Genomic DNA, 27,425 nt, shown 5'->3' on the forward strand with positions numbered 1-27,425 from the left:
AGCTGTGTAGTTTCAGTGCTGCCATACAAAATTGGCATTAAATTAAGTATTTTTAAAAAAGTAGTACCATATTTCCAAACCAATGTCAGTATATTTGCGCTGCGAGCAGTGGGCTACACTTAATTTGGCAAAAATAATGCTGAAGCAAAATTTGTGGTGAACGGTTGTGTCGCGTCGCGACTGGCGCAAAATCCGAGAACTTATATTAAACAAATGCCAAAAGGCTAATTATCTATTATACAGAACGGCATTACGGATAGATTGTTATTAATATTTACAATATAACAGCTCGCAGTTCGTGTTGTGCTAAAAATTTGACGTAGCCAAGCAGAAACCAAAAAATAATATTTTGCCGTTGTCGGCGTAAATATTCTTAAACAGTTCGTAAACGGTAAGTAAATAGGTTCTTAAACAAAAATGCTGATCCCAATTTAGTTGTCATTGCATTTACAAATTGCTTATGTAATGCAAATGCTGCAGGTAAAGTGGAAGCCAAAGATGCAAGTTTTTTACGTCCAAATACATACGTATATGTACATAAATGTGTATGTGTGTGCATTTTGTTGTTGTTTTCCGTGCTGCTGCTGCTGTAGTCACTCCCTAATTTCTCTCGTTTGTTTATAAACATTGACAGCATACGCGTAACATTTACGCTGCAATGTAATTAAAATTCAAGCATTCCCCTTCCGTATAGTATTTGCAACAAATGCGTCCCATACGCAGTGGCACATTTTGAAGGGCACAGGAAATTTGTCCTGATAAATTGCGCGTTTTTGTAAGCGATTTCCCTACAGCAGTCGCCGAATACACTACATGTGTTTTTTCTAAGGTATATTTTATATATACATATATTGAAAGTTTTATGTTTTGTTTCTGCATTTATAGCAACTTGTTATATATTTAATTGGGATATAATATGTGTAAATAAATAAAAGTATACTTGAAAATTGCATATTTTGGTCAGATCTTTGAGTGTTATACCCTATTTTAAAGCGTACACCGCATTTAATGTTAATTTTTTTTTATTTTAAGCTATATTTAATGTGTGTACATGTGATTAGTTTCTTATATTTTAGCAAGTGTGTCAAAACTTCGGCGTGCGTGCTTTCGCACTCTTACTATGCATCTACTTTTCCGTTGCTGGTATTTGCGTGGGTGCGAATACGTTTTTTATACCCTACACACATCATATGCTCAAAAAGGGTATGACACACTGCGCGTTTGCTTGCTTATTTTTATTCATTCATCGTATAATTGCAATAAAAGGCACTAGCCAATCGCATTAAGATGATTGATGAGATAAATATTGTTTATGTTCGGCTATGTTTATTATTAAATTAATATACAAATGCCAGTTTTTTTTATTTATGTTAATTATACATCAAATTACTGATATTAAAATGTATTCAAAAAAAAATTTCCCACTTTTAAAATTCTTAAGGCTTTATTTACTTTACTTAAATTTTACTCATATGACTGCGAATTCAAAGCGCATCAACCCTAATAGCTAGATTGAAAGTCCGTCAACTAGGTTTTATAATTTGTTGTACTTGTCTATGTTATATGCATAAAAATAATAAACAAACAACGGGAAATCAGTTAAAGAAAAATCAAGACCTCCTCGCAAAGATTTATGTATTTATAGATATGCCCTAGATATTCCTCGTAAATAAATTACAAAATTCTCATTCGAATTCGGTTAGTACGCAATTATTTCAATATGTACTTTGAACGTATTATTGATGAGCTTGACCCTTAGTTAACCATATTTGATAATACAGGGTATGTAACAGTTCTCATGAAATGCGTCCGTATATTGTTTTTAGTTCATTGTGCAAATGTGTACATGTGAGCATTTATTTGCATTATTGAATTTCCTCGTCATCTGCTGGCCATCAGCTGTGGAGTCCATTTCGCAAGTGTGTGCTAGGGAAGGGATCCCCTCAGCCGTGGCCGTGACTGACAGCCTGTAACCCCAGTACGTATCACAATTGCTGCCTTTATTGCGGATGTTGAATTTTTAACATAAAGGCGTTCTTGTCTACAGATTTGTTGTTGTTGCAGTTGTTCTTGTTGGTTTTGCTGCTGCTGCTGCTGTTTGAAAATTTTAATTGCTTTGGGCACGCGTTGTGCCCAGACTTCATACTTTCTGCCTAGCAAAAACAAATTCCCTTAGCAGCACAAGAATCGCAAAATGGAAAATAGCTGAGACGAAGCCGAAAGCAGAGAAGCCAAAAGCAATAAATTCTGAAATGCAAATAAAATCGGCCCTTGTGCAAATGTTTTTATATTTTGTTGCCGCACTGTCTTTTCCCCCGTACTGCCCGCGCGTGCATGTCTGTTGTGAGACCAAGCAGACACACACACACAACAGCAGCATATCATGTAAAGCTCGACCTTGGCATCCATAGCGACCTTTGTCTGGCCACGGGACAGTGTCTACGTGGAAACCTTTGACGGTCGCCAATTTGTCTCCAGACAACGCAGTACCTATTTGTCCTAGTTATCAACTGAGCATCTTATAAATATAAACTTATATTAAAAAATCTGATCTTAGTTGTTTAAGAAAAAATGTTGAAGTCGATATTTTGTTCTTTCTATTAAAAATAAACAACACATTACTGAAATTATAACTATCTAACTGCACAGTATACACAACCCGTGAAAATATTTAAATTTTTTGATGAAATTGTTCAAGACCTCGACCCCGACTCAGTGCCTACCCATATCATAGAAGCAAATTACTGAGAGCAATAATGCTCATAACTTGCATTTTGGACACTCCCATGTTCATCTTGCAGACAACTAGTCGCTTTTATTAATTAAATCATTTTTATCACTTTGTTGCTCTGCAAATCGCATATTTTACTGCATTTTTATTGATTCAATTTCCCAGCCGATGTAATCATTATCTATGCCACATTAATGATATATTTACTCCGAAAGGAATAGATCAAATCTGTCATCAGTCAGTGTCTTGGGTCATCAATTGGACAGTATGAGGGCAAAATTGAATGAGGGATACAATTTTTGGTATTTTGATTCAGTTGACCAATGGGCGTGTGTCCATAAGTATTCGTCTACATAAACATCAGACATACGTAGTGTTTGTTCAGTTTGCGTCGATGCTGACGCAAAAAATACGATGAGTTTTAAAATAAATTCAACTCATCGTTTTTATTATTATATCGGTTGCTATTTGTCCATTTTTTTTTTTTATTTTGGCTTACTATTTATATTTTCCGTTTGCTTTTGTTTTAAAAAGTTTTTTTGTTAAATACCCAGTAAACTTAAACTCTCCGAAATGGGGTATAATATAGTCGGGTAAATTATAATTTACCCATTAGTTTGGGATATCTCCCAAACTACATTGAGATAAAAATAAGTTAAAATTTTGTAAAAGCCATACGAAAATGACTATTGATCTTAGGGAGTTACAGTATAAATACTAATATAATGTCAAGCTGACCGTGTGTTTTTGTCTATATACAATATAAATATAACTGCCAACAATCTTATGTAAATATAAAAACTACCAATTTTGAATTAAGTATAATCATTTAATTGTTCTGAAATTCAAAATTATCAAACGACAATCGATACAATTACAGTTTTCTAAGCATATCCTCATGTTTATTACGAATATCAATTTTTACGTCCGACATAAATAACCTTTAATAAAAATAGGATTCCGTTGAAATGTATACATCTATATTTAATGAAAAGAATAATATAAATCGAGGATTATAATTTAGCTGTAATGGGCATCTGTATCGAGCTTTCCCCCCTTGTTTCACCTGCGCTAGGTAATTGACAAATCAGGCACTGGCTCTTTCGGCAATGGGTTATTTTTGAGAATAGGACTGGCTGACGGAATTGCAATTGAACAGGCGTCACAGCGAGTGGAACTGCTCGTTAAGCACAATGGAATCAGCGTACTGATTGGCATTGTGGATGCCTTGACTTAAAGCATTCCTAGTTAGGGCATAAATTCTAGCAATACAATGCCTTTATGTATGTACGTCTCAATTAACGATAATAACAACGGGTAATTGTTATCAGCGTAGTCGGTAACTGGGGACAACTTGTCGACAACTGCAGTCGGGTTCATTTGGTGCGTCAGCGCCATACTATCAATGATAAGCACCGGGCAATGACGACCACCTTGCCCATTATTTATGATTTAGTAGAAAAAAATGTGTTTTATCACTGATCTCAATCATAATTCGACTTACTTCTAATAACCTTGCAGAGGTCTCTTGTAGTGTTCTTTCGAAATGTTAATTGAAGCAGAAATTTCTGTTACGAATAGATTAATCTCTCAGTCTCAGATCAGTCTCTCTCTATTCGTATTGATTTTTAAGGCAACTAAGTATATCAAACTTAATAAAACTATCGCTAACATTAGCAAATCTTGTTACTCGTTCACATCTTCAAACAATTTTAAGAAAATATGAGATAAAATGTTATATAACCGGTTACTTAATCTTCAGACCTTTGTTGAGTACTTTTGGTTCTTTTTACTGATAATTCGTCTTGCGGTTCGCGTCGTGCTCTGTTTTGGTCAACACATGTCTCATTTGGACACATTTTGCATAAGTTGATGAAACTATTTTTGCGGCAGCTCTGACATGTCGCCAGTTGTTTCTGACAGCCAGCAACAAAAGGGCCTGTCTGCGAAAATGTGTCAAAAGACCCAAGGGTGTTCGATAACCATCGAAACTTGTGAGCATAGCTAGTAGCTAGTTGGGGTAGTGTGGGGGAGCCGGCCATCATTCAAGTGCGTCCCCACAGTTTGCTCCTGACATGAGCGTTGACTCAGATAAAAATTCAATTTCTCAACAAGCGTCTCCTTTTATACAGAAATGTTTGATGATAGAAACGCAGTTACACTATTCAAAACCTAAGTGCTATTTGATAATTTATAAGCGTTTCCTTGTAAATGGCGATTTAATTATTCAACAGCGCAGCAAACTAAAAAGTACTTTCTTGCAACTAATTATCTGGGCTTAACGCTTCTCCTTCCACTGAAGACGCAGTTACAGCGAAAGTATTGTTATCTAAAGAAAATCTGCGTGGGTTTCATAACGCGTTTCTGCATAACCGTTTTTTAGCAGAAGCCTCGTTGTTACTGGCTTATATAACTATGCAACTATCCTCCATCTAGAGTTAACACTTCACCAGCTTGCAAGATGTTGCTTAACGACCTTTAACGGTTAGGTTATTTTTCACGAGCACATACGGTTTTTCGACTAAATTTGTCAGAACCTTTATGCTTGAGATCAATTTAAGATATTCTTTTTCTTACACTTTTACTTATAAGTACGAGTGTTAAAAGAGATTCCTTAGTCATGCTACATTTCTAAGCTCGCCAGTAGCGTTCCTTGGTAGACAGCAAATCCTAATTTGTTGTTTTTCTATGAATCCACCATACAGTAGCTATCAAAGCTATCAAAGGTAAGAAGCACAGTAGATTTTGTTTCACCGACAAAATGAAACCCAGTCTGCTCATGGGAATACCAGGAAAAGCTCTTAAAACTATCAAATGTCACATACTCAGTGCATTAGTTGCTCCTGGCTTACAGACCTACGCTCGAATTCATGCTACGCGTTGCCCTTTTTCACCTTTTACCAGCTACTGTGCCGACAGATTCAGGTCGTCTCGACTTGGATTCATTTCGATAGCTTATACATTGTTATTCAGATTAAAATATAGTTTTACACGACGAATTGAGGATTTCACTGTAATTTCTATATAGGTATTTATATGTAAATATTTTGCTTGAAAAACTTCCCCTGTTGATTGCTAGTTTTATAATTGCAACAAATTATAATTATAATTTTTCATTATTATATTAGTAATAATTAGTTTTGAGTTATTTGATTGCTCGGAATGTGTACAAAATTAGTTTGGTTGGCTGCTTATCGACGTGTAAATGATTTTATTAACAGCGTTTGTCTGAAAGTGTCGGGTAATTACTAAAGTTGCCATTGTCATGACGGCAAGGCGATGCTGAGGCAGCTTTGTAGCAGCATTGGCAGCCCAGAGCCAATGCCAAAGGTCAAAATGCCGCAACAATTCATGCAGCAAAGGCGATTCTATTACACGAACACCCACATGTGCACACGCAATTGACTCGCATGCGGGCAACATAGTTACATTTGTGCGAGGGCAGGCTGAAAAGTAATCGGGATGGACAGGAAAACATAATGAATTAGACGGTGCTTAGGGGCATTCTGAATTTGGTCGAACCAACATTTTTGATAAGAACCGCCTGGTCCACAAAATGTTTATAGAGTGAAGACATAGGCACAACGATTGCTCCCAGCTGACAACAAACAAGATCGTATTCATCAATGCAATATTATACAAGCTACGCTACAAAATTGCTTTCACTTCTATACCCCACATTGGTCCTTTCTTGGCTAGACCGATTTTTTTTTCAGCCTGCCCTCGTGTGTGTAGGTATGTTTAAGTATGTGTATATGTTACATAGGTACATTTCACCTCTAGGTCTGGCTAATGGGTGGACACGCGGGTGAACTTACGTTAATTGACGGGATGCGGGAACAACTGTCAAATGGATTACGGGATTAGGTTTAATTAGCCAACCAATTGCGAATGTGTCCAAAAAAACAAAATATATGTTAATGAACTGACATCAAAAGGCAACTGCTCTGGCGTTGTTGTTATTCGGCTAACAAACTGCATTTGCTAATTTAACTTAAATATTGCAGCGATTCCACTGATAACATTAGCATTGGAAATCTGTGCCATTTGTTGCGTGCGGCATGCCCACACGAAACCGCAGATGCCACTCCGCCCAGAGGCAAGATTGTATATAATGAATATTGCCCATACGCCGTGTCTACATACACCCACACACACACATGCTGTACTGTACATAGTGCAGTGTGGCAGGGTGTGCGGTTCACCTTTGCAAACAATTACGAAACGAGCAGCCGCCAACAGCGCCAACATGCAACCAGCTGGCTGGCTGTACGCGTTGCTTGATGTACAATTATATATAGAATGTTATAAAAAGCGTTGCCAACTTTTAGGTGGGCCCTGTTAAACCAGAGATGGAAATAGCTCGAGTAGTGGGCGTAGCTTGCTTCTTAATTTAAAGCTTGACAGCCTACATAATTTGTCTAACTAACAGAAATACTTTACTTTAGTCGTTGTCAGGCAAACCTGCTTTGTAGCAATTTCCTTAGGTATAAACCAACATGAATGATACATTATGAACGGAAACAAAAAATTCGGTAATATAACATAAAACCTAGCTCTCTCATTGTCTCCTACTCCTTTGAATTCACGCAACTATATGGATTCGCCTGTTAATGCTATGCATATGCAATTAGAAATATTGTCCAATGGACCAAAATTCATGAAGTTCATTTACAGATAGTTGACTTCGAACTCAGCATCAATTCATAAGCTAGTAGGCGCATCGGAAAACATGAATGCTAATATTCTGTCAACGCCTCGTCTGTGTACCTCTCATTAGCAACTGTTAAGTTTTGCCTGTGCATGATAAAAATAACAATAGTTATGCCTCTTGCATTCCAAGTACAATTAACTGATGGTCGCTAGAGTCTTGTCACCTTGTTGGTCTTTTTAGAGTGTGTCATATTTTTGCAGATAATTTTGTGGACCTGTGAATTGTAGGTATGTATGGTATGTGCATATTCCTGCTGGTTATAAATAGGCTTTCACTTGCAATACCAAATTGTCCACGTGCCTTGCACAGGCCGCAAATCTGGACACAAGCTGACCTTTTGTTGCACATCAAGCAAAACGAGTTAGGTGAGCAACCACAGCAGCAGCTGGCAATTTACTGTGTAGGTGTGTAAGTTTGTGAGCTTCTGTATGTGTGTGTGACATAAATATGCTGACAACATTGCATATGAGTTGCATGAGAGAAATACTCTATACCTTGAATAGGACTGACATATGCAGCCGCAAATAAAGATGTCCATGGGCCGCCTGGCCTCTGCAGAGGTCCTGCTCTGAATGTTGTGTAAACTGTTGGCCGGGCTGATGGTAGGAACTTTTAATTAAATTTCGAACTGTATCTGCATCAATCTCAAAAGCAAACTCATGTGTGTATCATCATATTGTGAAAAAATTGTGCGTGGCATGGATATACAAGTACGTGTGGTATACCTAAATGAATGCCGTGTGCAGAGTCTGTTTCGAATTTCTCTGTAAAATAAAATTAGATTATCCCACGCATTGACATTGAAACAAGTTGTGTTTGATTTTTGTCCTGAAGGTCAGGCGGATGGAGTGTGGCGGCAGGAAAGGCGGACACGAAGATTCCCGGTTTCAATTGCAGTTGCACTTTATTTGATTAACTGTTACCAGACACGCGCGAACCAAAGGCTCGATTGCATTTTGCACGGAAATCCAATTAAATTTCTTTCAAAGACTTCTTTGAACTTCTAAGGATTTGCAACAGTTACACTAGCTGTTCAGATAAAATTGTCATACTTGGAAGTTGTGCAAAAAGTTGTGCTACTCAAGTCCGAGTGAGTTTTGAAGAGCTTTTGTAACACTCACCTGCAGCTCACCTGCCGCAGGTCCTTAAAATCGAAAGACTCTCTTTGATCTATTATTAGTCTATGGGCCACCTTTTTATTATAGAAATTCTATCTCTTTGTGTGCCATACAATTTTTGCATCAAACTGATGAGCCAAGATTTGCTTGCTGAACGCCCACAAGGCGCACCAGAGGGTTTGGGGCTTGGGGCTTGGGGCTTCTTATAACGTGATGACAGCAATTATGAATGAGTGAAGGTCGTAGGATAACGAGCGCCAGGCAATTCATCATCATGTTGAGCCGCACTGGACATTCCTTTGTCTGCATTCATATATATCTTGTATATATACATTTGCATATATTTTTTAAAGCGGGCTTCCTTTATTTTGCTTTTATGGCGTCTTTCAGAAAAGTACATTGCCATCTGTTTGGCATGCAAACAAATGATGACGTCATGCAGTAGCCACACAATTTGCATGCAAGGCGGTCGTTTACCAAGCAGTCCTCCCATCATTTTTCTCGCTTACTTGCAGTTTTTGCTTTGCTCCCATTACGCTACCTCCAGACTATAGTAAGTTGAAAAGTATTGCTAGCACCCATTCAGTGAAAGGCCTTCTGAAAGGTCTTAACAAAACGCGTACGTCATGCGACTACAGAGCTTAACTTCCGGACGAGTAGCAGATGTATATGTGAGTGTGTGTCTGTGTGTGTTTTTTTAAGGAAATCAATCATCCAGAAATAGATCAACTCGTTCTAGTCGCCAGCGCCATCGACATAGTCCTCTTTCTCGTTTTCGTAGACACGTTCAGGTCTACTGCGTCGTTGTCGTCATTTGGGTCCCCTGGTTGAATTTGGCCATTGTTTTTATCGCTCTCGTACATTGTATCTGTGCGCAATGCTAGGCCAACAGAAAGTGACAACAAAAAACAGGGTAAAACAACCGGAGAGCTTTTCACGACGGGCGGTCGCGCCGTGCCCTGTCCGGTAGCAAGGGTATTAGTTCGTTGAGCACCCGCAGGCGCAAGCAAAGCGTACTTGAGACCCGCGTCGCACATTTTAAAGTCTGCGTTTGACAGTTGCCTTTCGCCGCAGTCAGGGAATATGTCAATTTGGTATAATACCTCCATTGATGGCAAGCGCCCACGTTCGTAATTGCATTTAAGTTTAATGAAAAATAAACCACTAAATTGCTAACCTTCACCACATTTTCAATAAATTTATCCGATTCGAATTGCTGGTAGTCAATCGATGAAAGTTTTCAATAGGTTTATGGGAAGTGCGTCTTAAATGTGCCGCATGTCTTTCTCGAGTGTTAAAGCAGAAATTGTTTTATTTACAAACAAAAACTAAACAAACATCAACGCATGATTCTTAGGAATTATCAGCGGTACACCACTATATATACATATCCAACAATATATATTTTCATAGGAATTGTAAGAGCTCTGTAAAGCTCTACATATATACTAACTCTTACTAAACTGCTGGCAGTAAAATTCCACCTAAAAGGTATTTATAAAATATGCTTATGTGTATTGTCCTTAATAAATGCTGACCACATTAAAGAGTATGACTTGGAAGGTTCGGGAATCATTAACGAACTGACCGGATATTGAGAACAGAGCATAATGGACATATTTTCTTGTGTTCTTACAAAGGATTCACATTTGTAATATAATTTAAATGCTTACTTTTGCCAGTAGATTTTGCGCAACTTGGGTTCTAATTAAAAGAACAAATACAGTAGTTGTTAAAGCGGAATTCAGCTAAAATGCATGATAAAAAATTGTTATAGAAAGAATATAAAATGACAGTCATTTAACAGTTTTAATATACCTACTATAAATGTCGTAAACATATATTATTCCAAATATAGTCAACCCAATTCGCTGAACTATTTCCTCACCAGTGCGAGCGCTATATAAATAGACCTTGGCCCTCTGTCTGAAAGGAAGGAAGCGTTTTTATAGCATACAATTGAGCGCTAATCTAAAAGTATGCTTGGCCCAAAATAGTAATCATCATAATAAAACTGGCTAAAAGTTTTTGGCCTCGTGTCTGCAAATTGAACTTAGTCACAGGTGCTGCTGTTAACAACGACAACGACAACAACAACAATAATAATAACAACAACAACGGCAGCAGCGAGGACGAATTTAAAGGCGTCAACGACGACGATTACTACGACGTCATTGTCCTGACGCCAAATCGTTGTCGCGCCGGCCTTGTTCATTTTCATTCATTCACAAAAATTTGCCAATCCTATTAATCACCCAACCGCCACCCAATGGCTACAAGCCCCCTTACCCATCTTGTATATAGCACATTTATAAAGTATATATAGCCAAGCATAGCAATAAAATCAAGAGCAGTGGTGAATCAACAGTGCGTCACCAAAGCTGAGCCAGCCAATCCAGCCGTTGGTGCGGCGGTTCCTATTGATTGCCTTCACGTGCCGATACTTAAGTTAGTGCCCCAAACCCCTTCTTCCCGGGCTTCCTCATTGTTTTTCTCTTTTCTAAACTAAACTCACAAACCGTCTCGCAATATTTGCAGACACGTCTGTAGTTTTTCGGCTTTGCCGAGCTCGTAAATATTTCGGGCCGCAATTTACGTTTGAAATTTTGTTACGTCAATGAATTGCGCTGAGTTTTTTGGGCCGTCCTAAATGTGGGTTGTAAGCAACATAGCTAATTTGCTTGTTAACGCGATTATTTAAAGAACCTGTTTTTTTTTTTTTTTTTAGAAGATATGTTAATTTTGTAGAGGTAACTATTCCCTTAGGGGTACTTTCGCAACATCTAAAAAGTATTTTTAAGTAGAGAATTAATAAAGAAGCCGCGAAAATATTTGCTCGCACATTAAAGGTATTCCACAATTGTGAAAGTCCTGCTTGTATAATTAAATATTACAGAAACCCAATTGAAATCTAAAAAACACCGAAGAGATTTGCTGATAAATATCCTTTCGTGGAGTCGACATAAAGTATCTAATACTAACTCCCCGCTCTTTGTCTCTCTTGTAGCCCAGCCATGTCCGACGCGGCCAAGTCGAATAACAATGCCACCAGCTCGGCGAACGTCGATGAGGATGCCGGCGATATCACACCGACGACAACGAAACCGCGCAGCAATCACAACAACAACAACAGCAGCAAATTGAAATCAACCCAGAATAGCAGCGAAGGCGGCAGCATAGACAAACTCTCACCTGATCAGGACATTTTTATAAATGCCGCCGACGGTCTGCCCAGCCAGCATCCGACGTTGCCGCCGGAAGGCGATGTGGATACCGATACAGAGCCAGAGGTGGATGCTGATTCATTTGATGATTTGCCAACATCTATCATTGTGACCAACATACATTCGGAGGTGTTTGCCGATCCTGATCTTAAGCATGCCATGGAAGAGCTGTTCCGCACCTTCAGCGAATCGGCCACCTTCCAATGGCTGCGCAGCTTTCGCCGACTCCGGGTGAACTATGACAATGCCATTGCGGCAGCTAATGCACGCATTAAGCTGCATCAGTACGAGTTTAACAAAAAGACGGTGATCACCTGTTACTTTGCGCAGCCGGTGACACCCGTTAGCAACAAGAATCTACAGCCACCGGCGCCGGTGAAACAGTTCCTTATCTCTCCACCCGCCTCGCCGCCAGCTGGTTGGGAACCGCGCGAAGAGGGTGAGCCGCTTGTCAATCACGATCTGCTCGCGGCCTTGGCCAGTCTAACACCCGGTGAATCGCACGAGCTACATCCACAGAGCGAGGATCAGCCGGCAATTATTGTGCACACCGCCATGGTGCCCGAGGGAGGGGGCGTAGGCACTGCACTACAACCAAAGGCGCCAATTGTACAAACCAAATGTCCGGAGCGCGCATAAGCGCCCAACTTGGAGCTTAAAACGGAATGTTTGGCGGCATGTGGAAGAGCCAGCACCAGGGCCAACCAGGCACCATCTATATAGAAGAGAGATCTCAGAAATGAATAGCTTAAACAGATGGGGAATGGGCACTCGGCCAGCATGAATAGACAGCTGTGTGGCAGCCTGGTGGCTGAGAGTATTTTTTGTAAATAATTTCTAAAAAAAAAAAATTCGATTGTGATTAATTTACACGTAGCTATGTTTTATATTAAGTACTTGTACTCTCTCGTTCGAAGCGGATTTAAGACTCGGTTTTCCTTTCCCATTTGATTTGCCTCGTGAGTAGCCGTCGAGCATTTACCAAACATTAGCTTATCTTAATGTGAGCCAAGTGGAGCTGTTAATTCCAATTAATTCTAGATGTGTTTGTCGTTTGCATACGAAGTCGCGTTGCATCTATCTCTCTTGGTGTTCGTTTCTATTTGTATCGATGTCAGCAATGTACTCGTTACTCGTGGCTATCCACAAAATATCTAAATGTACCTTCATGCAAAAACACAACATAAAACACATAAAATTAAAAAGAAAAACTCTATATGTTTTCGTGTAGCTGCAAGAACTTTGCACTCAAGATAAAGAAGAAAACCCAAATCCAAAGCCAGATATGAATATTTGTATCTATTCGGTTATATCTGTGTATATGTAAATGTTGATCTAATTGTAAGCCAGAGAGAACTCAGATAGTTAAATCTGATATTGAAATACGTATAAATGTATACATATTAGCTACAATTAAAAAACGAGTAAATAAACAAAAATATATTTAAATTCAATATGTTCTCAATTGTATCAAAAATCATTAAAAACCCATTTTAAACAAAAAGCACCCTATGCTCTTAATTGCTATTTATCTATTTGAAAGGATTCAAGGCTTTTTTAGGCCATAATTTCGAATTGTATACTGGATAAGTCCAACTTTCATCGTCATCTCGTAGACGACTGCGAAATATGTATCTATAGAAGGAAGCTAGAACGCTTGGGAGATTCAGGGTGTATGCAAGTCAACTTACGCATTTGGATGGTATTTAGAGTTCTTGCAGTTCTTAGAAAAATTAACTTAAATGTTATTGTTGTTCACATTATCATTTCCTGCGTATTTATTTTAGCGGGAAATATTTATTTACCGGCGACCTAATTCCGCAAAAAAACATTCAACTAAACCCATAACTACTCACACCTACATAGATTTTAGCATAACGTACAGCATACTTTTAAGCTGAAAATGTTTATACTAGTGATTTAGGCATTAGCCGAACAATGTTTTGCTGCCGTAGATGTTTGTTTTAACTTACTGTTATTATTATTGTTAGCATAGGATAAGACTATGTGAGAGAAATTGCGGCCGATCACCTACCGAGTCTGCAGTTCTCAATCAAATTAGTTTCTCCGGTACCAGGCATAGCCCTTTAAAGCCAAGAAATTGCATTAAATTTATAGCTCAAAACACAAGTCTTAAACATGAGTGAGAGATTGCGACTTCATTGCATCATATGATTGGAAGGAAGTCTTTGGTCCGCAGCGTTTTAAAGGCGATTTTTCAATTTATTAACATGATAAAACTTAACTAAAATTACACTGCAAAAGCAGCTGCTGTTTTTGTGGGTGTGTGGCGTGTGTGCGTTATGAGAAGGCTTAACAAAAAAAAAACAAAAACAATGTCATTTATTATTTGCTTTCAATGGTCTTGAGCGGCACCATTTGTTCGGGATCGTCGGGATAAGTACTGTCCTGGCGCTGTTTGCGACCAGCACATTGACTGAACCAGGTGTCGCCCTTGCCAAAGTTCTCGCCATCCTCAATGGACTCTGGCATGGGCTTGTTCATTGTCTCTGGCAGGAACATAACCCAGAAGCCCGACAAAAGGGCAACCACACCGAAAAGCACAGCTGGAATTTTGGGATCAAACGAATCCCCGAGCAGAGTGATCAAGGGTGTTAGCGCGCCAGAAAGACGGGCACACATAGAACCCAAGCCCATGGCTGAATTGCGCACCACTGTAGGAAAGAGCTCCGCCGAGTAATTGTAGATGACAGCAAAGGAGCCAGCGATGAGCAATTTGCCCAACATAACAATGCTGGTGGAAAGCGTGGTACCCTGCGCTATAAAGGCGGCCACAATGCAGCAGAGCCCGCCGCTGAGCATCAGAGTAGAGGTGATGGAGCGACGTCCCAGGCGATCTAAGACAAACACAATGGTGATATAGCTTGGAAACTCCACCAGACCCATAAGAAACAGTATGAGATAGGGATTGCCATACAGCTTGCCCGCGCTCAGGGACAGGCCATAGTAAACAATCGAGTTGGCAAACCAGCAGAGGCACACATTCAGCGTCTTCATCCGTAAATTGGGCGTGCGGAAAAGGTCGCTGAGGCCGGCACTAGACTTCTCCTCAACGGCAGCCTGTTGCTTGGCCTTCTGCACAAAGTAGTCCTTGTCTAGAGGTATGCCAGAGCCGTTGATGCGCAGTCCCTTGGCTACAATATCCACAGCCTCCGCAGCGCGTCCCTGCATCCAAAGCCAGCGTGGTGACTCATCCAACAGCCACCAGTGGGCCAGAAACAGGCAACCGTGGAGGCCATACACCACCTGCAACAGTTGACGATCTTTGATCAGCGCACCCCAGCCGGCCACAAGCATTATGCCGCCTGCAAATACAGCCTGCGAATTCCATGAAATTCATTATCTATGATCTTAGCAAAGATTTCTTTAAAAAAAATGTACTCACTTGAAACGTAATGCCGCAAACTGTGCGCTTGCTGGGACCCACCAGTTCCATGGTCAGCACAAAGCCACAGATGTAGGCACCAGCAGAGCCCACAATTCCTAGCAGAAAACGAGCTACCATGACCGAGAAGTATTCCGGTATAAAGGCCACGCCCACACCAATAAACAGCTGCAGCAGCGCCGACCAGCAGAATACGGTCTTGCGACCGATCTTATCGGCCAAGCCACCCAATGTCACAGCTCCTGTAAATGTGCCCAACATAAACACGGTCTGAATTATGGCGCCCATCCAGCGACGATCGCAGACAAAGTCCCAGTCGATGGTGCGGGAGGACTTGTAGTATGTCGTATCATACACATACTTCTCGCAGGGTATCCGGCTGTGGTCCCCAGCGCTCGCATTGAACATCAGGCACGATTCCAGATCTCCGGTTTCCGTTAATGGAATAGCGTCGATAATAGGGCGGGAGTGCCAAGTCTCTGAGACCTGGGAGAGACTGCTGTTGTCCACTCCGGCAATGAAGCAGCGATGCTCGGGCACAGCAGCAACAGTCACCAGCGATAGCATGTGCATACCCGCCGTGAGAGCAGACAGCACTTGCAGAAAGAATTGGGCAAATTGATATTTACCAAATTCACCTGAAAGATAAAAGTCAATTTATCTAATTTAATTAAATATCATCGAAAATATTTAAAAGATTCTATAGAGTTGCTTTTCAATTCGTCAATGGGGAGTTCGATTTTTACGCATGGCTATATACCAATATGAGGCAAATTTTCGAAACTTGAAAAATTTGTATTTGGATTAGCTCTTAATTTATAATTGAAAACGAGGATTGTCTTGAATCAGTAAATCAATATTTATAAACCATCTGTGGATTCCGCTGAAAATAACATTTGAAAATAGTTGCATATAGCCTAAATTAGTTAAAATCACAATTTACTATGAAATTCATCAGAACGTTAATTGTCAGAACTTGTATTTATTTTCCATAATCGTTCGAACTTATCCAAATCAATATTAAATATTGATATCGATATATGTATTTATATGTACATATGTATTTATATGTACACTCTTGTTGGAATTAAAATTATTGCATTATCCACTTTCACATGTCACATGTATGGCATAACGAGTTATCCAAAAGCACCAGAGCTCTTTGAGTTGCCAAATTGGGTTATCAGATACTCGTTGATGGGCGGAACTCAACACATTTAACAGTGCCGCCAGAATTGTCGTCACTCCGTAGACGTTGCAATTAAATCAAGTGGAATTTATTCAATTCGATTTCAATTGAAAAGCATACAAATGCGCGGTAAACTATTTGCCAACTGTGTTTTGGTTTTGTCTGTTTTTTATTCTCTTTTAGTTTTCTATGAGCTATTGACGTCGTGAGGAGCTCAAAATGCATGGGCCTGCTATACTTTTGCATGGACTGAGCTGTGATCTGGCTGCTCGAGGGCAGGCACTGTGTAAATTTCTTTGGACATAGCCTAGATATTTGACACATGAACGGTCCAATGTTCAATCGGCAATTACAATTGATTTGCTTTACAAACTAGAACTATAGCAATATTGATTTATTTGAGCTCGTTGAAGCGGCAAACATCGACAGCTAGACGAAACAGCGACAGAGTATTCCCACACGTGATACCATCGTCTAAGAATTTAAAAAACTACTTGGCTGATTACACAATAGGCGTGAAATTATGTCACAGATCTCTCGCAGAAACAGTAGTTTTTAATTAATACCAATTCTACATTCCGACGATATTTAATTAAATCCAATTACGTCTTATATGCATAATCGGAACAACAGGCGACCGATCGATAGGCGACGATAATCAAATTGAATACAAAAAGCATCAGAAATACTGACGGATTATCAGAAAATCAGTCCCCAAAATAAACATATACTGCACCAGTTTATGGCTTGTTTATGGGGTTTATTATGCTAGAGTATTGGCCCAGTTTGGTACCAAATGGCCCTTGATCACAACAACGTGCACGAATTGTTTGTTTTAGTAATCAAACATGGCATAAAACGTGTATTTGCGATACACTGCCACCATAAATCGAGTATATTGAATATATGTTATATTTTACAGCTCCAAGAACATCCGTTAAATAGATAAAAGAGGTTAATTAAAACGTTAAAGCGTTAATCGAAGTAAATACTAGGCAAATACAAAACTCATCAATCATGATTGTCGAAACGTTCCCAAACGTACATATGCTGGATCTATGTTGGCATCTCTGAGTGTGTTATGATTCAAGCTACTTACAAGTCAACCTACCACTGTATAAAATATTTGATATTCTGACCAATTATTTGGCTATAAGTCAGTCAGATTAACATGTCATGTATTAATTAAAACATATAATTTGGCGCATAATTACGACTCATATCTGCTTTTTGACATTCAATCCTCTTTCGCTTTTGCGTAGTATTTTCTTTTGTCAATTCAACGCCTACATTTTATTTGAAGAGGATTCGACTCGCTAAAATTATAAACCAAATATTCATATTGGTTTTTAGTTTCCCAAGTGCACATAGAGGGCCATTTGGAACATTGCGGCTAGTTTGGCATTGGCTTATAATTTATATTTGCAATCTATGTGCATTAAATAGTTTTTAATTACACACTAGCTTGCTTATTGCAAAACCGTAAGCCACAAAATGAACAAAGCCAAATGTTGCACAAAAGAATCGTGTGGATCAAATTTTGCTGTTATGACTGCGGTGGGCGGATGTGTGTGGTTATTGTTTGGTGATGGATTTTTAGTTTTTCATACACATGTTTAAGAGTTCGTTATTATTTCATAATTGTAAAATTACGGCTAACTAGTTGAATAATGCAGAATGATTTTTGTTTCTAGGTCACTATCTACATTATTAATTCATAGAGACTAATATATTTAAATTCGATCAAATTTAGTCTCGACTTTGTCGACATCCTGACTCCATACTGAAGCATATATACATATATCAGAAATTGCATAAGAATACTTTCCCTGAGCACCTTAGAAAGAATCGGGGGTAAGCTGAGAATTTATTAAAACCTCTGAGCAGTCACAAAACAAGGCAAGCCATGATGGACTATATAATCTTGCCAAAACTTATATAACTTTCATATATTTATAGCTCTTATAGAATCGGACAATGAAAACTTCGTTCCATGTAAAATGTCAATAAAATCAAATTTTAGTTCCTAAAATATTGATTAAGATCTGATTAGATTAGTGCAACTGCGTGCCCCGCAGATAGCAAATTTGAATGGTATAGATTATTATTTAACCTTTGGTTATTGCAGGAATTCGATTTTGGATACATTTCCTATTTAAAACGAAACAAAACTTTGCCCCCAGTTTGATAAGCGCTGTTATCGGCATGCCCTTAATATAAATATATATATTTAATTGTCACCGCAAGATAAGGTCATCAATTTTTGGTAATTGTTTAATTTTTTTATTCAGTCTTGGGGCATGTCTTTAACGCCAGCGTTAAAAGACAAACTACAAAAACTTCTGAAGTCACGAAACATTCGAGTACTTGGGGTTTGCGAATAATTAAGACATCACCTTGAATACAGAAACCGCTCAGAAATAAACACACATCAGCAAAAATGGAAATGAAAATAAAATGCAAATATTAGAAATAAAATCGAGACGAAACCTGTTTGCGGACTTTCGAATTTCTTGGCATACGTATGTACAGACAGTAGAGATGTATTAACATATACTTTTAAATGTTGTTACTCCGCGGAAAAAGCAAAAGCAAATGCGGACCATAATCTCTTACCGGTTGAGGTTCAAGCCGTGCGTGAATTTTAAAAAGTTGTTTACGATCAACGTGTGTAACCTTTTATACCTACAAATTCAGAAATTGTGATTTGAAAAGCTTGCACAAATGCAGTTTACCATATGCCATATGCTTGCAATTGTGCTGTCAAATTACCCAATAAGTTCAGCAATAAACGAATAAAACTGATTGAAATCTGAACTTGACAGCTGCATAATAGATAATATTTATGGCTTGAGGGTCTTGCTAAGTAAGGAATAGAAAACCAAGCAGTTCCACAAATGAGCTGTATTACCAATCAGGCAGAACTATTAAGTAATTTAGAGCGCGGGGCTGGGCATTTATAAAAAAGCAGCACAGTTGAATAACTATTTGTTTTGCATTTGCATAGGTTTACAATAGATAAACTTAGCATACAAAGAAATCTTTAATAGCCTTACGGCTGCTCGCATTTAATTATAAACGTGTGAATTAACTGAATACACCGCAATCGCATCCTAAAGTCTTACAAGCAGCTCATCTGCAACCGCGTGATGCTGCTGCGGTTTGTGTTTCGCATTGAGTACGTTTCGAAAGATACTTTTTCTAAATGTAATTCGTAACTTGGCCTGACGGCTTAGCGAATGTCAAGCGATCGGCGAACTAGATTGAAGCTCGCGATTCGCATGTGTGAGTGCCCGTTGCCAATTGTAACGAGCAACCTCTGTCAGTCCGTCATACACGTCCGTCAACCTTGAGATTTATTAAATTAAAAAAAAAAAAGCCAATTAAAATTGTATTAGTTAGCACGGCGCTTTTGAACACTTTGGCGGCAAAACTTAACGGACCGGCGACGGAGATTAAGAAAGCAAAAGATTATACTATACTATGTTATGTATGGGCCACTGGGACAGGCCCTTCATATAAATTAAAATGATAACAGTATCTAGAGCAGATGATAATTAAAACTGACAGTCGGATAACTGAATCTAACGTTCAGTAAGTGCAGTTCTTGCCTGGATAAACGGAAATACCGCATCTGCCGGCCGCGAGATAAGCGCAAGCATGTCTGATAAGAGCCGCTGATAACAGCAGGCACGCTTGGTAACGGTCAATAAGTATTTGACCTGCTGCAGTGCACACATTAACACTCACCCAATTTGCCCATAAGGTCCTCCAACACATAATCCACAGCCATATTTACTTAAATGCTGTGCGCGGCGCTTAAAAAACAAGTTGATTCCAGGTGAAAATACCTTTATTTTATTAAGTAACCTTTTCAAGTGATAAGAATTTGCATTTTCCGTACACTTCTGCTCGGTGTTATACAATTGATGTAACAAAAGTTGTGTTTCCGATTATCAGTGGCACTGGGGCAGCCAAATTGAGGATCGGATTGAAACTCCAAGCAGTTCAATTTGCGCTGGAGATTGGCAAGCGCCGCCGAACGGGCAAAAAGCTGAATGCGAACTGAATGGGCTTTGAGTACGCGAAATGTTTCGAGTCGTGACTGAATAACACTCACAAACTGTAATATGAAAACAAACAGACTCTCGCACAAACAGCGATAACGTACCGCTCCCGCTCACATGTGGAAGAGCTTGGCAATTGAGAGTGGATCGGATCGCGGTGTTTGAGTATTTGCTGAATTTTGTTGTTTCTATTGTTGTTGCTATTGCCTTAGTTCGCTGACATAATTCTTGATCGATAAGCTTAGGAATCAATAGAGAGTATACCTATAAATCGGCATCACATGTGTGTTTATATACGGAGCTTATGGCTCGTCAGATTAGGTTGTCTACAGTGTGGGAAACACAAGTAAGATCAATATGCAAACCATCTTGTACCCAAGTAATATAATACGTTTTTGACTTTCATAAGGTAAATGGCGCATGTAATTGACTTTCGGATTTACTTCTTATACGGTTATTACACCTTCCCGCAACTGGTTACTGGTTGCTACTGATCTGCAAAAGCCTTTTGATCAACCATCCTCAAACTCTTTCGGCAAGCGAAAAGTTAAATAGATAAAATAAATGTCAAGAAAAACAGCTTAATCTGTGAACAGGTATCATCCTTTTATTAGAACTAGTAAAAACACACGTTCGTCTACATGTAAACTTGTGTAAGCTATATACTTTGAGCATTCTATTGTTCTATTGTTGGCTCAGTAGCCTATTTGTAATATGTTTTTAAGCTCTAAACCAAAAAAGCAATTCTCTTATTGTTCGACATACATACATATGTGTTGTATAAGAATTTTGTACTAAATTATACTGTCTTTTAAATTTAAGATTTAACTTTTTCAACTTTTTTATTTGCAATGCATGAACCATCGATATCGGACCCAATGTCCTTTTTATACTTGGACATGTTATCAAATCTGTTACTAGAAGACGCCAAGGAAATCGGAAAAGAGTTCGATATAAAAATGAACTTTATTCGTCAACAGGAACGAAACTGTTTGGAGAATGCAAAACAAGTAAGAGACCAAACTTTAGTCCTTCACGAAGATATAGCCAGCCTTATAACTGTCTGCAGCTCATTTCCGTCGATCAGTTTATAGAAGCGATGAAGGAATGTCTCTTTCAAACGGAGCTGGAATTGCAGGAATACGAAGCTGATTTACTCAATGTGGAAAAATACATTTCACGGTACGAGGCATCTTCCATAGATTTTCCCAAGGGCCCAGATCCAATTCGTCTAATGCCTAGAAGCTACCTGGTTTTCTTAAAACTACTTTTATCGGCGGATTGCTCGGCAGCACAATGTAACAACCTAAGGGCAGAGCTCGACCAATATAATAATGAGGCCCTGAAGTGCTTAGACTCTCCTAAAGTGGTGAGAATTGGCAAAGCGAGCCTACCTACCAAATCACATTTAATGTATTCCCATAGATCACCAAGATCATGGACTATCATTTAAAGACGCTCAATTTACTGGAGAAAAAGTTGAATAGTCTGCAATCCTTGAGTGACAATGTGGCCAAAAGCTATGATCAAATGGCCAACAAACTAAAGATCAGCAGCCTGAGCACCAAGTGCACCTGCAAAATGGCAAATATTATCAATGATATACGCATGAACTGACAGCATAGACCGCCTGATTACAGCATAATTTTAATGTATTTGAAAAAATAACTTTTAACATAATGAATATGATACATATGTATGTAGGTATTTAAATGCAATGCATGTTCAACTGTGTTCTGAATATTCTTAAGATTAGGCTAATGTTTGGCTTGTTGTTAGTTGGAGTCGCGGAAGAAGAGCACATCATCCGCTATAATGCTGGTGCTTGTCTTTTGATTGCCCTGCTGATCGGTGATCTCGCCATAGGTAATCTTTCCCTGGACCATGGTGCGTTGCCCCTTCTTCAGGTACTCCAGCACCGTGTCGCGTAGATTGGGCTTGAAGACAACCACTCGGTGCCAGTCGGTGCGTTGCGCCCAGTCGCCGTTCTCATATCTGAAAGATTAACTAATATAAAATGGATCTTTAGCAATCGTTTGGTAATTTCAACTCACTTGTAGTTGGTGTGCGTTGCCACGGAGAATGTGACCACCGGATGCTCCTGCGAGCCGCGCAGCTGCGGATCGGCTCCCACTCGTCCCAGTATGGTCACGGTATTGACAGCTGTGTTTTAAATTGATAATTGAAACATGTTTATTTGGTTTCTGCACATAAATATGTATATACAAGTAACTACTCACTTTTTTCAATTTTGGCGGGTGCCGCGGCCGTCGTGCTTGTTGCACCTCGTGCCGGCAAATTCCAAAGTCCATTTAAGACCGGCTTAATCTACAAATGCAGCAAAAGTTACTATTATATATGTTTTCTTAGTCGCTGTAAAAACGTGAAACTTACAATCCGTTTACTATGTTGCATCATGTTCTCGGCGTGTTTTGTAAAGCGGCAACGCGATTTTAATTTGCTTAAGCAGCTGTTTACGACTAACGCAGCCAACTTAACCTGATTGGCGTATGCTTGTGGCGCACTCTGTTGTGAATTTCGAAAGCTAATCGATTAATCGATAAATTATTAACTCGTTCTACCCATTTCCGTTAAGTGAGCACTTATTTAAAAAATTAAATTGTTTAAGAACAAACGCCAATTGCTAAGCATACGCACAAATAAAGCCGACTTTTTACTTCGCTTATCAACAGATGCCTGCTAAGCTATGTAGCTATTATAGGGTTGGTATACCAGCAAGAGCACAAACGCCGTTGTCGCCTTCATACGAAGTAACCATCATCAACAATAATGTACTAAAGTATCGTATTACAGCAGTTGAAATACGTTCCTCCTTATTTTTGCCAGCGGTGTAAGCCTAGGTAACTAAACAATTGTCTCATTAGCCAGCTTAGAATGGGAGTGGGGAATTCCAATGCTAAAAAACTCTAACACAAGGCCACATATGCTCTATCGGATACTTTTAGAACTACAAAATGTTGGCAGAAAGAGCTAACTGCTCTAGAATTTTTGAGTGACTGGGGCGCGCTCTATTGGTTGTTGTTCGAAACTGTTTATTTTGAGTAGCTAAAGCAGGTTGTCACTGAATTTGAACCAAGTGCAATTAACAGACGCTAGGGGCGCTTATGCATATTTTGTTTTGTAACAACTTGATTAAATTTTAATTTCACTGTCTCCAAATAAAATTCATACAGATCTGTTTTAAAAGCCATAACATTATATATGCTATATAAACTGTCAAAGTTAAATTGCGCCTATTCCCTATTATGTTTTAATAAATGCCTTTTGCACATATCAGAGTTAGTTATTTATTTTGCATAGAATATTCGTCATTTAATAATTAGCCAATGTGATGCGGTTATAGGTACACAGAAACAGTGGTGGATATATTAAATTTGACCTAATTAAAAAGCAACTTAAAGTTATGGAAAGTTAAAGTACAAATTTGAGAAATAAAAAGCAAGTACTCAGGGCTTACCTCAACTTTCAATTAAGTAGGGCATTCACTAAAACGAACGTAAGTCGGAACAGGATGTACGATCGCCGATTGTGTTCGGGTATAGCCGAAGCCTCATTTACGAGCCACCATTGGGCAGCTCCATTTTGTTTTTGGCACAGTTGATAAGCTGTCAAGGCGCACAAGATGTCGGCATTGATTTCCACTCCGCAGAGGGAGGCGGTGCGGTGCGTCCAGCTGCGGTGAACCTGATTCAAAACGGAAGAATAAAATCGCTCGTTGAATATATTTTCGTTCCTCTTGCTGTACTGCAACAGCAGCCTCAGCCAGCTCAGAGGCGCAAGAGCAATAACAACGACCAAAACAACCAAACCAACAACAACAACAACAGCAACAGCAACAAACACAACAACAATCTCTCCACAACTCTACGACTTTGCATTCAAATTCAGGCGATGACGACAGCCAACCGACAACGGAGAAGTCGAAGTCGAAGTAGTTGTTGTCGTTGTCGTTGTCGGAGTCGCAGTCGGTGCCGAGCTGGTGCTCAAAGAATATGGCCAGCCCTAGCCCCAGCCCAGTCGGAGTCTTGAAGTTATTCCAATAGTGAGTCACAAGAGGCATTTCGTAGGGTGCTACGCCAGTTAAAGACAATATGGCCGACTACAACGGATGTAAAACTTGGAAGGGCTTCAATTTTAGACTCTTTTTGAATTTTACTTTGAAAGTCGTCCAAGTTATCTTTAAAAAATAAATACATACAAAGATACGTATTGGAAATCTCAAATTAACAGCCTTAAGTCCTTAAATCTATATATATCTCAAAAAGATCTTATAAAATGTTCTCATTTTAACTTTAGACTAAAACATCTCATTGTCTACTTGCAATAAAGTTGAGGACAACTTTTTATTTTTTTTCTAAATATGGGATATTCTGTCCATTGAATTAGTTTCTGTGATTAACTGAATGATTATATTGACTATCATGCTATTAATATTTAGTTTCTAGAACAGTGCTATTTTCATTATATAATGTTTTTCCCATTTCTCCTATATTATGTAGCGCATAGCTATCCTCAGTGTAGCCCCAATCTATGGCATTATTCATGCTGTCGTTTTTTAGTGCTGTCGTCGTCGGTCGGTCGGTCGGTCGGTCGCTCGGTCGCTCTGTCGCTTCGATTCCCCTCGCTTCGCCCCGCCTTACCCGGCCTCACCATGCCTTGCCTTGCCACTGCCGTCGTTTGATGGCGTTGTTTCCAGCGCGCGCGTGTAGCTGGGCATTTGTATGTGTGTTCGTATACGTGTCTGTATATTTGTATCTGTGTGGGTTTCGTATCTGTATCTGCTGTGCATGAGGCTATGGCTATGGCTATGGCTATGGCTGTGGCTCCGGCTGTTCGTTGTTGCGATACTAACGAACGAACGTCCCAAATGTCGACGTTGCTTTTGCTGTTGTTGTTGTTGCTTTTTGTATATTTTCAGTTTGTAGAGCAAACGGCGAGGCACGGCGCTCGAAGAGGGAGCTGGCTGGTTGCTGGTTGCCGGTTGCTGTTGCTGTTGCTGAAGTGGTTGCTGCTGGCTGGGCTTCTCGAGGACGTCCGTTCGTTCGTTTCGTAGCGTTTCGTTTCGTCTGTTGGTTCGTTTGTGCGTTTGCGTGCCAAACCAACAGCAATAGCAAAAGCAACAACAACGAAAACTCATATTCATTTTATAGTGAAACTCAGCTCAACGCAGCTTAAGCTTAATGTACAGCAGCAGCAGCAGCAACATTCCGCCAACTGGCAACTGGCAACTGGCAGCTTGAATGTTGTTGCTGCTGCGGCTTGGTTCGCTGGTTGGTTGGCTGCTTCGATTGCTTCGCCTTCGCCTGCGCGAAGGTTTTTGAAAAACGCGCGCAGCTGTTACAGCAATTTGGTAACATTAGCTAGAGGAGCCCATTTAAACTAAAGCCGTACTTTCTCGCCTTGGCAGACCAACAACATTGCAGAACAGCTTAATTCAAAAGCTTTATTTAAAGAACCCCTTTCCATGTCAATGTTTAGCCACCAATAGAACTCTTAGAAATACAACTGAAAATTGCATTAAAAATCAAAGAAACTTGTGCCTGCATCTGCATCTGAAGCTGACTGCGCACATTTTGCAAAATTTAACAGAGCAACAGAAACAGAAACTGAAACTCAACCAAACGAATGTTCGCATTAAAGTTTATTTCGAAACCAACTCACTGCCAGCAGCAGCAGCAGCAGCAACAACAGCTACAACAGCAGCAGCAGCAGCAGCAGCAGCAGCAATGGCAACGGCAGCAAAAAAATACCCAACAGCAACGCAAATGAAAAACGCCAACGAACAACGAACGAGCCAACAGCCAACGAGCGCACAGAAAGCAGCACACAACAACAACAACAGCAGCAACAGCAGCAGCAGCACCATCGCCAACAACAACAAAAAAGAAAAAGAAAAATGAAAAAAAAATCAAGTAAAATTACGACAAGCAAAGAGGCGGCGGCGGCGTCGACGACGGCAGCAGCACCGTCGAAAGAAAACAAGAAACTTCATGGCAGCAGCAAAGCGTGAGGGGAGCAGCGCGTCAGAATGGCAGCGCGAGTGGGGAGCGGGCCCAGTGGGAGAGAGGAAAGCAGCCACACAAAGTGTGTGACTGTTTGAGTGTGTGTCTGTGTGAGTGTGTGTATGTGTGTGCGGTGGGGCGAAGGTGAAGCATGCGATGGCGTTGGCTGCTATAACGTCAGGCAAGTCGACGACGAAGACGACGACAACGATGAAAAAAAAAAACCAGCAACGAACGAACGAGCACCAGCGCCAGCAAAAATGTATAATAAAAGTAGCAACAACAACAACAACAGCACCGAGAATAACAACGACAGCATAAGCAGCAAACGTTGAAGGCAACAACGATGGCGATGCTTGCAACTGCGACCAGTGCCAGTGCCACGCCAAGCAGCCAGTCAACTATCCAACAACCAACACAGGGCACAAGCTGCTTCCAGGAAAGCTTATACTATATACCCTTCATCCTGTTTAAATTAATTACTTACTCCATATATATATATATTATATATATATAAATATAAATATATATATTCCAGTAATTAATATAAAGCTATATATAAATATAAAAATATATATGTATGTATGTATAAATATTATATGATAAATACATTATAAGATATGTATAAATATAAATACACATATATGAAATTTCTATATATGCATATACTTTACATCTATCTTAAAATTTTCAACATATATCTGGAAAGATTTAACTATCATTTCAAATAGCTCAATGATACGTACTGTATACCTCATTTCAAACTTAATTTAAAAGTTCTTTATTTAAATTCATTTGAGGGGTGTTTCGCACTTTTAAAAAATGCGTTTCTTCTTAGTATACAATTTATGCCTATAGTGTCGTTAGTCAGATATCAATAAGAATCCAATAAAATATACCCTTATACCGAAATTATTTCAGTGCATGCGTTGACCCTTAAACTAAATCTATTA

At 39.4% G+C, this 27,425-nt stretch overlaps 4 protein-coding genes across 5 annotated transcripts; 2 read left to right on the forward strand and 2 right to left on the reverse strand.

Annotated features, from left to right (window-relative positions):
* Positions 1 to 76: 76 nt before the first annotated feature.
* On the forward strand, positions 77 to 13,226 carry LOC115770806 (protein sarah). The gene is made up of 2 exons (XM_030716229.1): positions 77 to 391; positions 11,571 to 13,226. The coding sequence occupies exon 2, from the start codon at positions 11,578 to 11,580 to the stop codon at positions 12,424 to 12,426; it is 849 nt and encodes a 282-aa protein (XP_030572089.1). The 5' UTR covers positions 77 to 391; positions 11,571 to 11,577; the 3' UTR covers positions 12,427 to 13,226.
* A 763-nt stretch (positions 13,227 to 13,989) lies between these two features.
* On the reverse strand, positions 13,990 to 20,440 carry LOC115770620 (organic cation transporter protein). Its single transcript, XM_030715957.1, has 3 exons — positions 20,133 to 20,440; positions 15,194 to 15,831; positions 13,990 to 15,126 (listed from the first exon to the last, which is right to left on the reverse strand). Exons 1-3 carry the CDS (start codon positions 20,173 to 20,175, stop codon positions 14,134 to 14,136), a joined length of 1,674 nt encoding a protein of 557 aa, XP_030571817.1. The 5' UTR covers positions 20,176 to 20,440; the 3' UTR covers positions 13,990 to 14,133.
* Positions 20,441 to 21,204: 764 nt separating this feature from the next.
* On the forward strand, positions 21,205 to 22,158 carry LOC115770621. Of its 2 annotated transcripts, none has more exons than XM_030715959.1 (3): positions 21,205 to 21,459; positions 21,537 to 21,818; positions 21,875 to 22,158. In XM_030715959.1, the coding sequence occupies exons 1-3, from the start codon at positions 21,301 to 21,303 to the stop codon at positions 22,064 to 22,066; spliced, it is 633 nt and encodes a 210-aa protein (XP_030571819.1). In that variant the 5' UTR covers positions 21,205 to 21,300; the 3' UTR covers positions 22,067 to 22,158. The 2 variants fall into 2 exon arrangements, with proteins under 2 accessions (XP_030571819.1, XP_030571818.1); XM_030715958.1 differs by having other exon boundaries at positions 21,209 to 21,459; positions 21,519 to 21,818.
* A 58-nt stretch (positions 22,159 to 22,216) lies between these two features.
* Positions 22,217 to 22,936, reverse strand: LOC115770622 (single-stranded DNA-binding protein, mitochondrial). Its single transcript, XM_030715960.1, has 4 exons — positions 22,844 to 22,936; positions 22,690 to 22,777; positions 22,504 to 22,612; positions 22,217 to 22,444 (listed from the first exon to the last, which is right to left on the reverse strand). The coding sequence occupies exons 1-4, from the start codon at positions 22,865 to 22,867 to the stop codon at positions 22,225 to 22,227; spliced, it is 441 nt and encodes a 146-aa protein (XP_030571820.1). The 5' UTR covers positions 22,868 to 22,936; the 3' UTR covers positions 22,217 to 22,224.
* Between the last annotated feature and the right edge of the window lie 4,489 nt (positions 22,937 to 27,425).

This window comes from Drosophila novamexicana, unplaced genomic scaffold, assembly GCF_003285875.2.
Source record: "Drosophila novamexicana strain 15010-1031.04,08,12 unplaced genomic scaffold, DnovRS2.1 tig00004560-arrow-pilon, whole genome shotgun sequence".
Taxonomy (NCBI): domain Eukaryota; kingdom Metazoa; phylum Arthropoda; class Insecta; order Diptera; family Drosophilidae; genus Drosophila; species Drosophila novamexicana.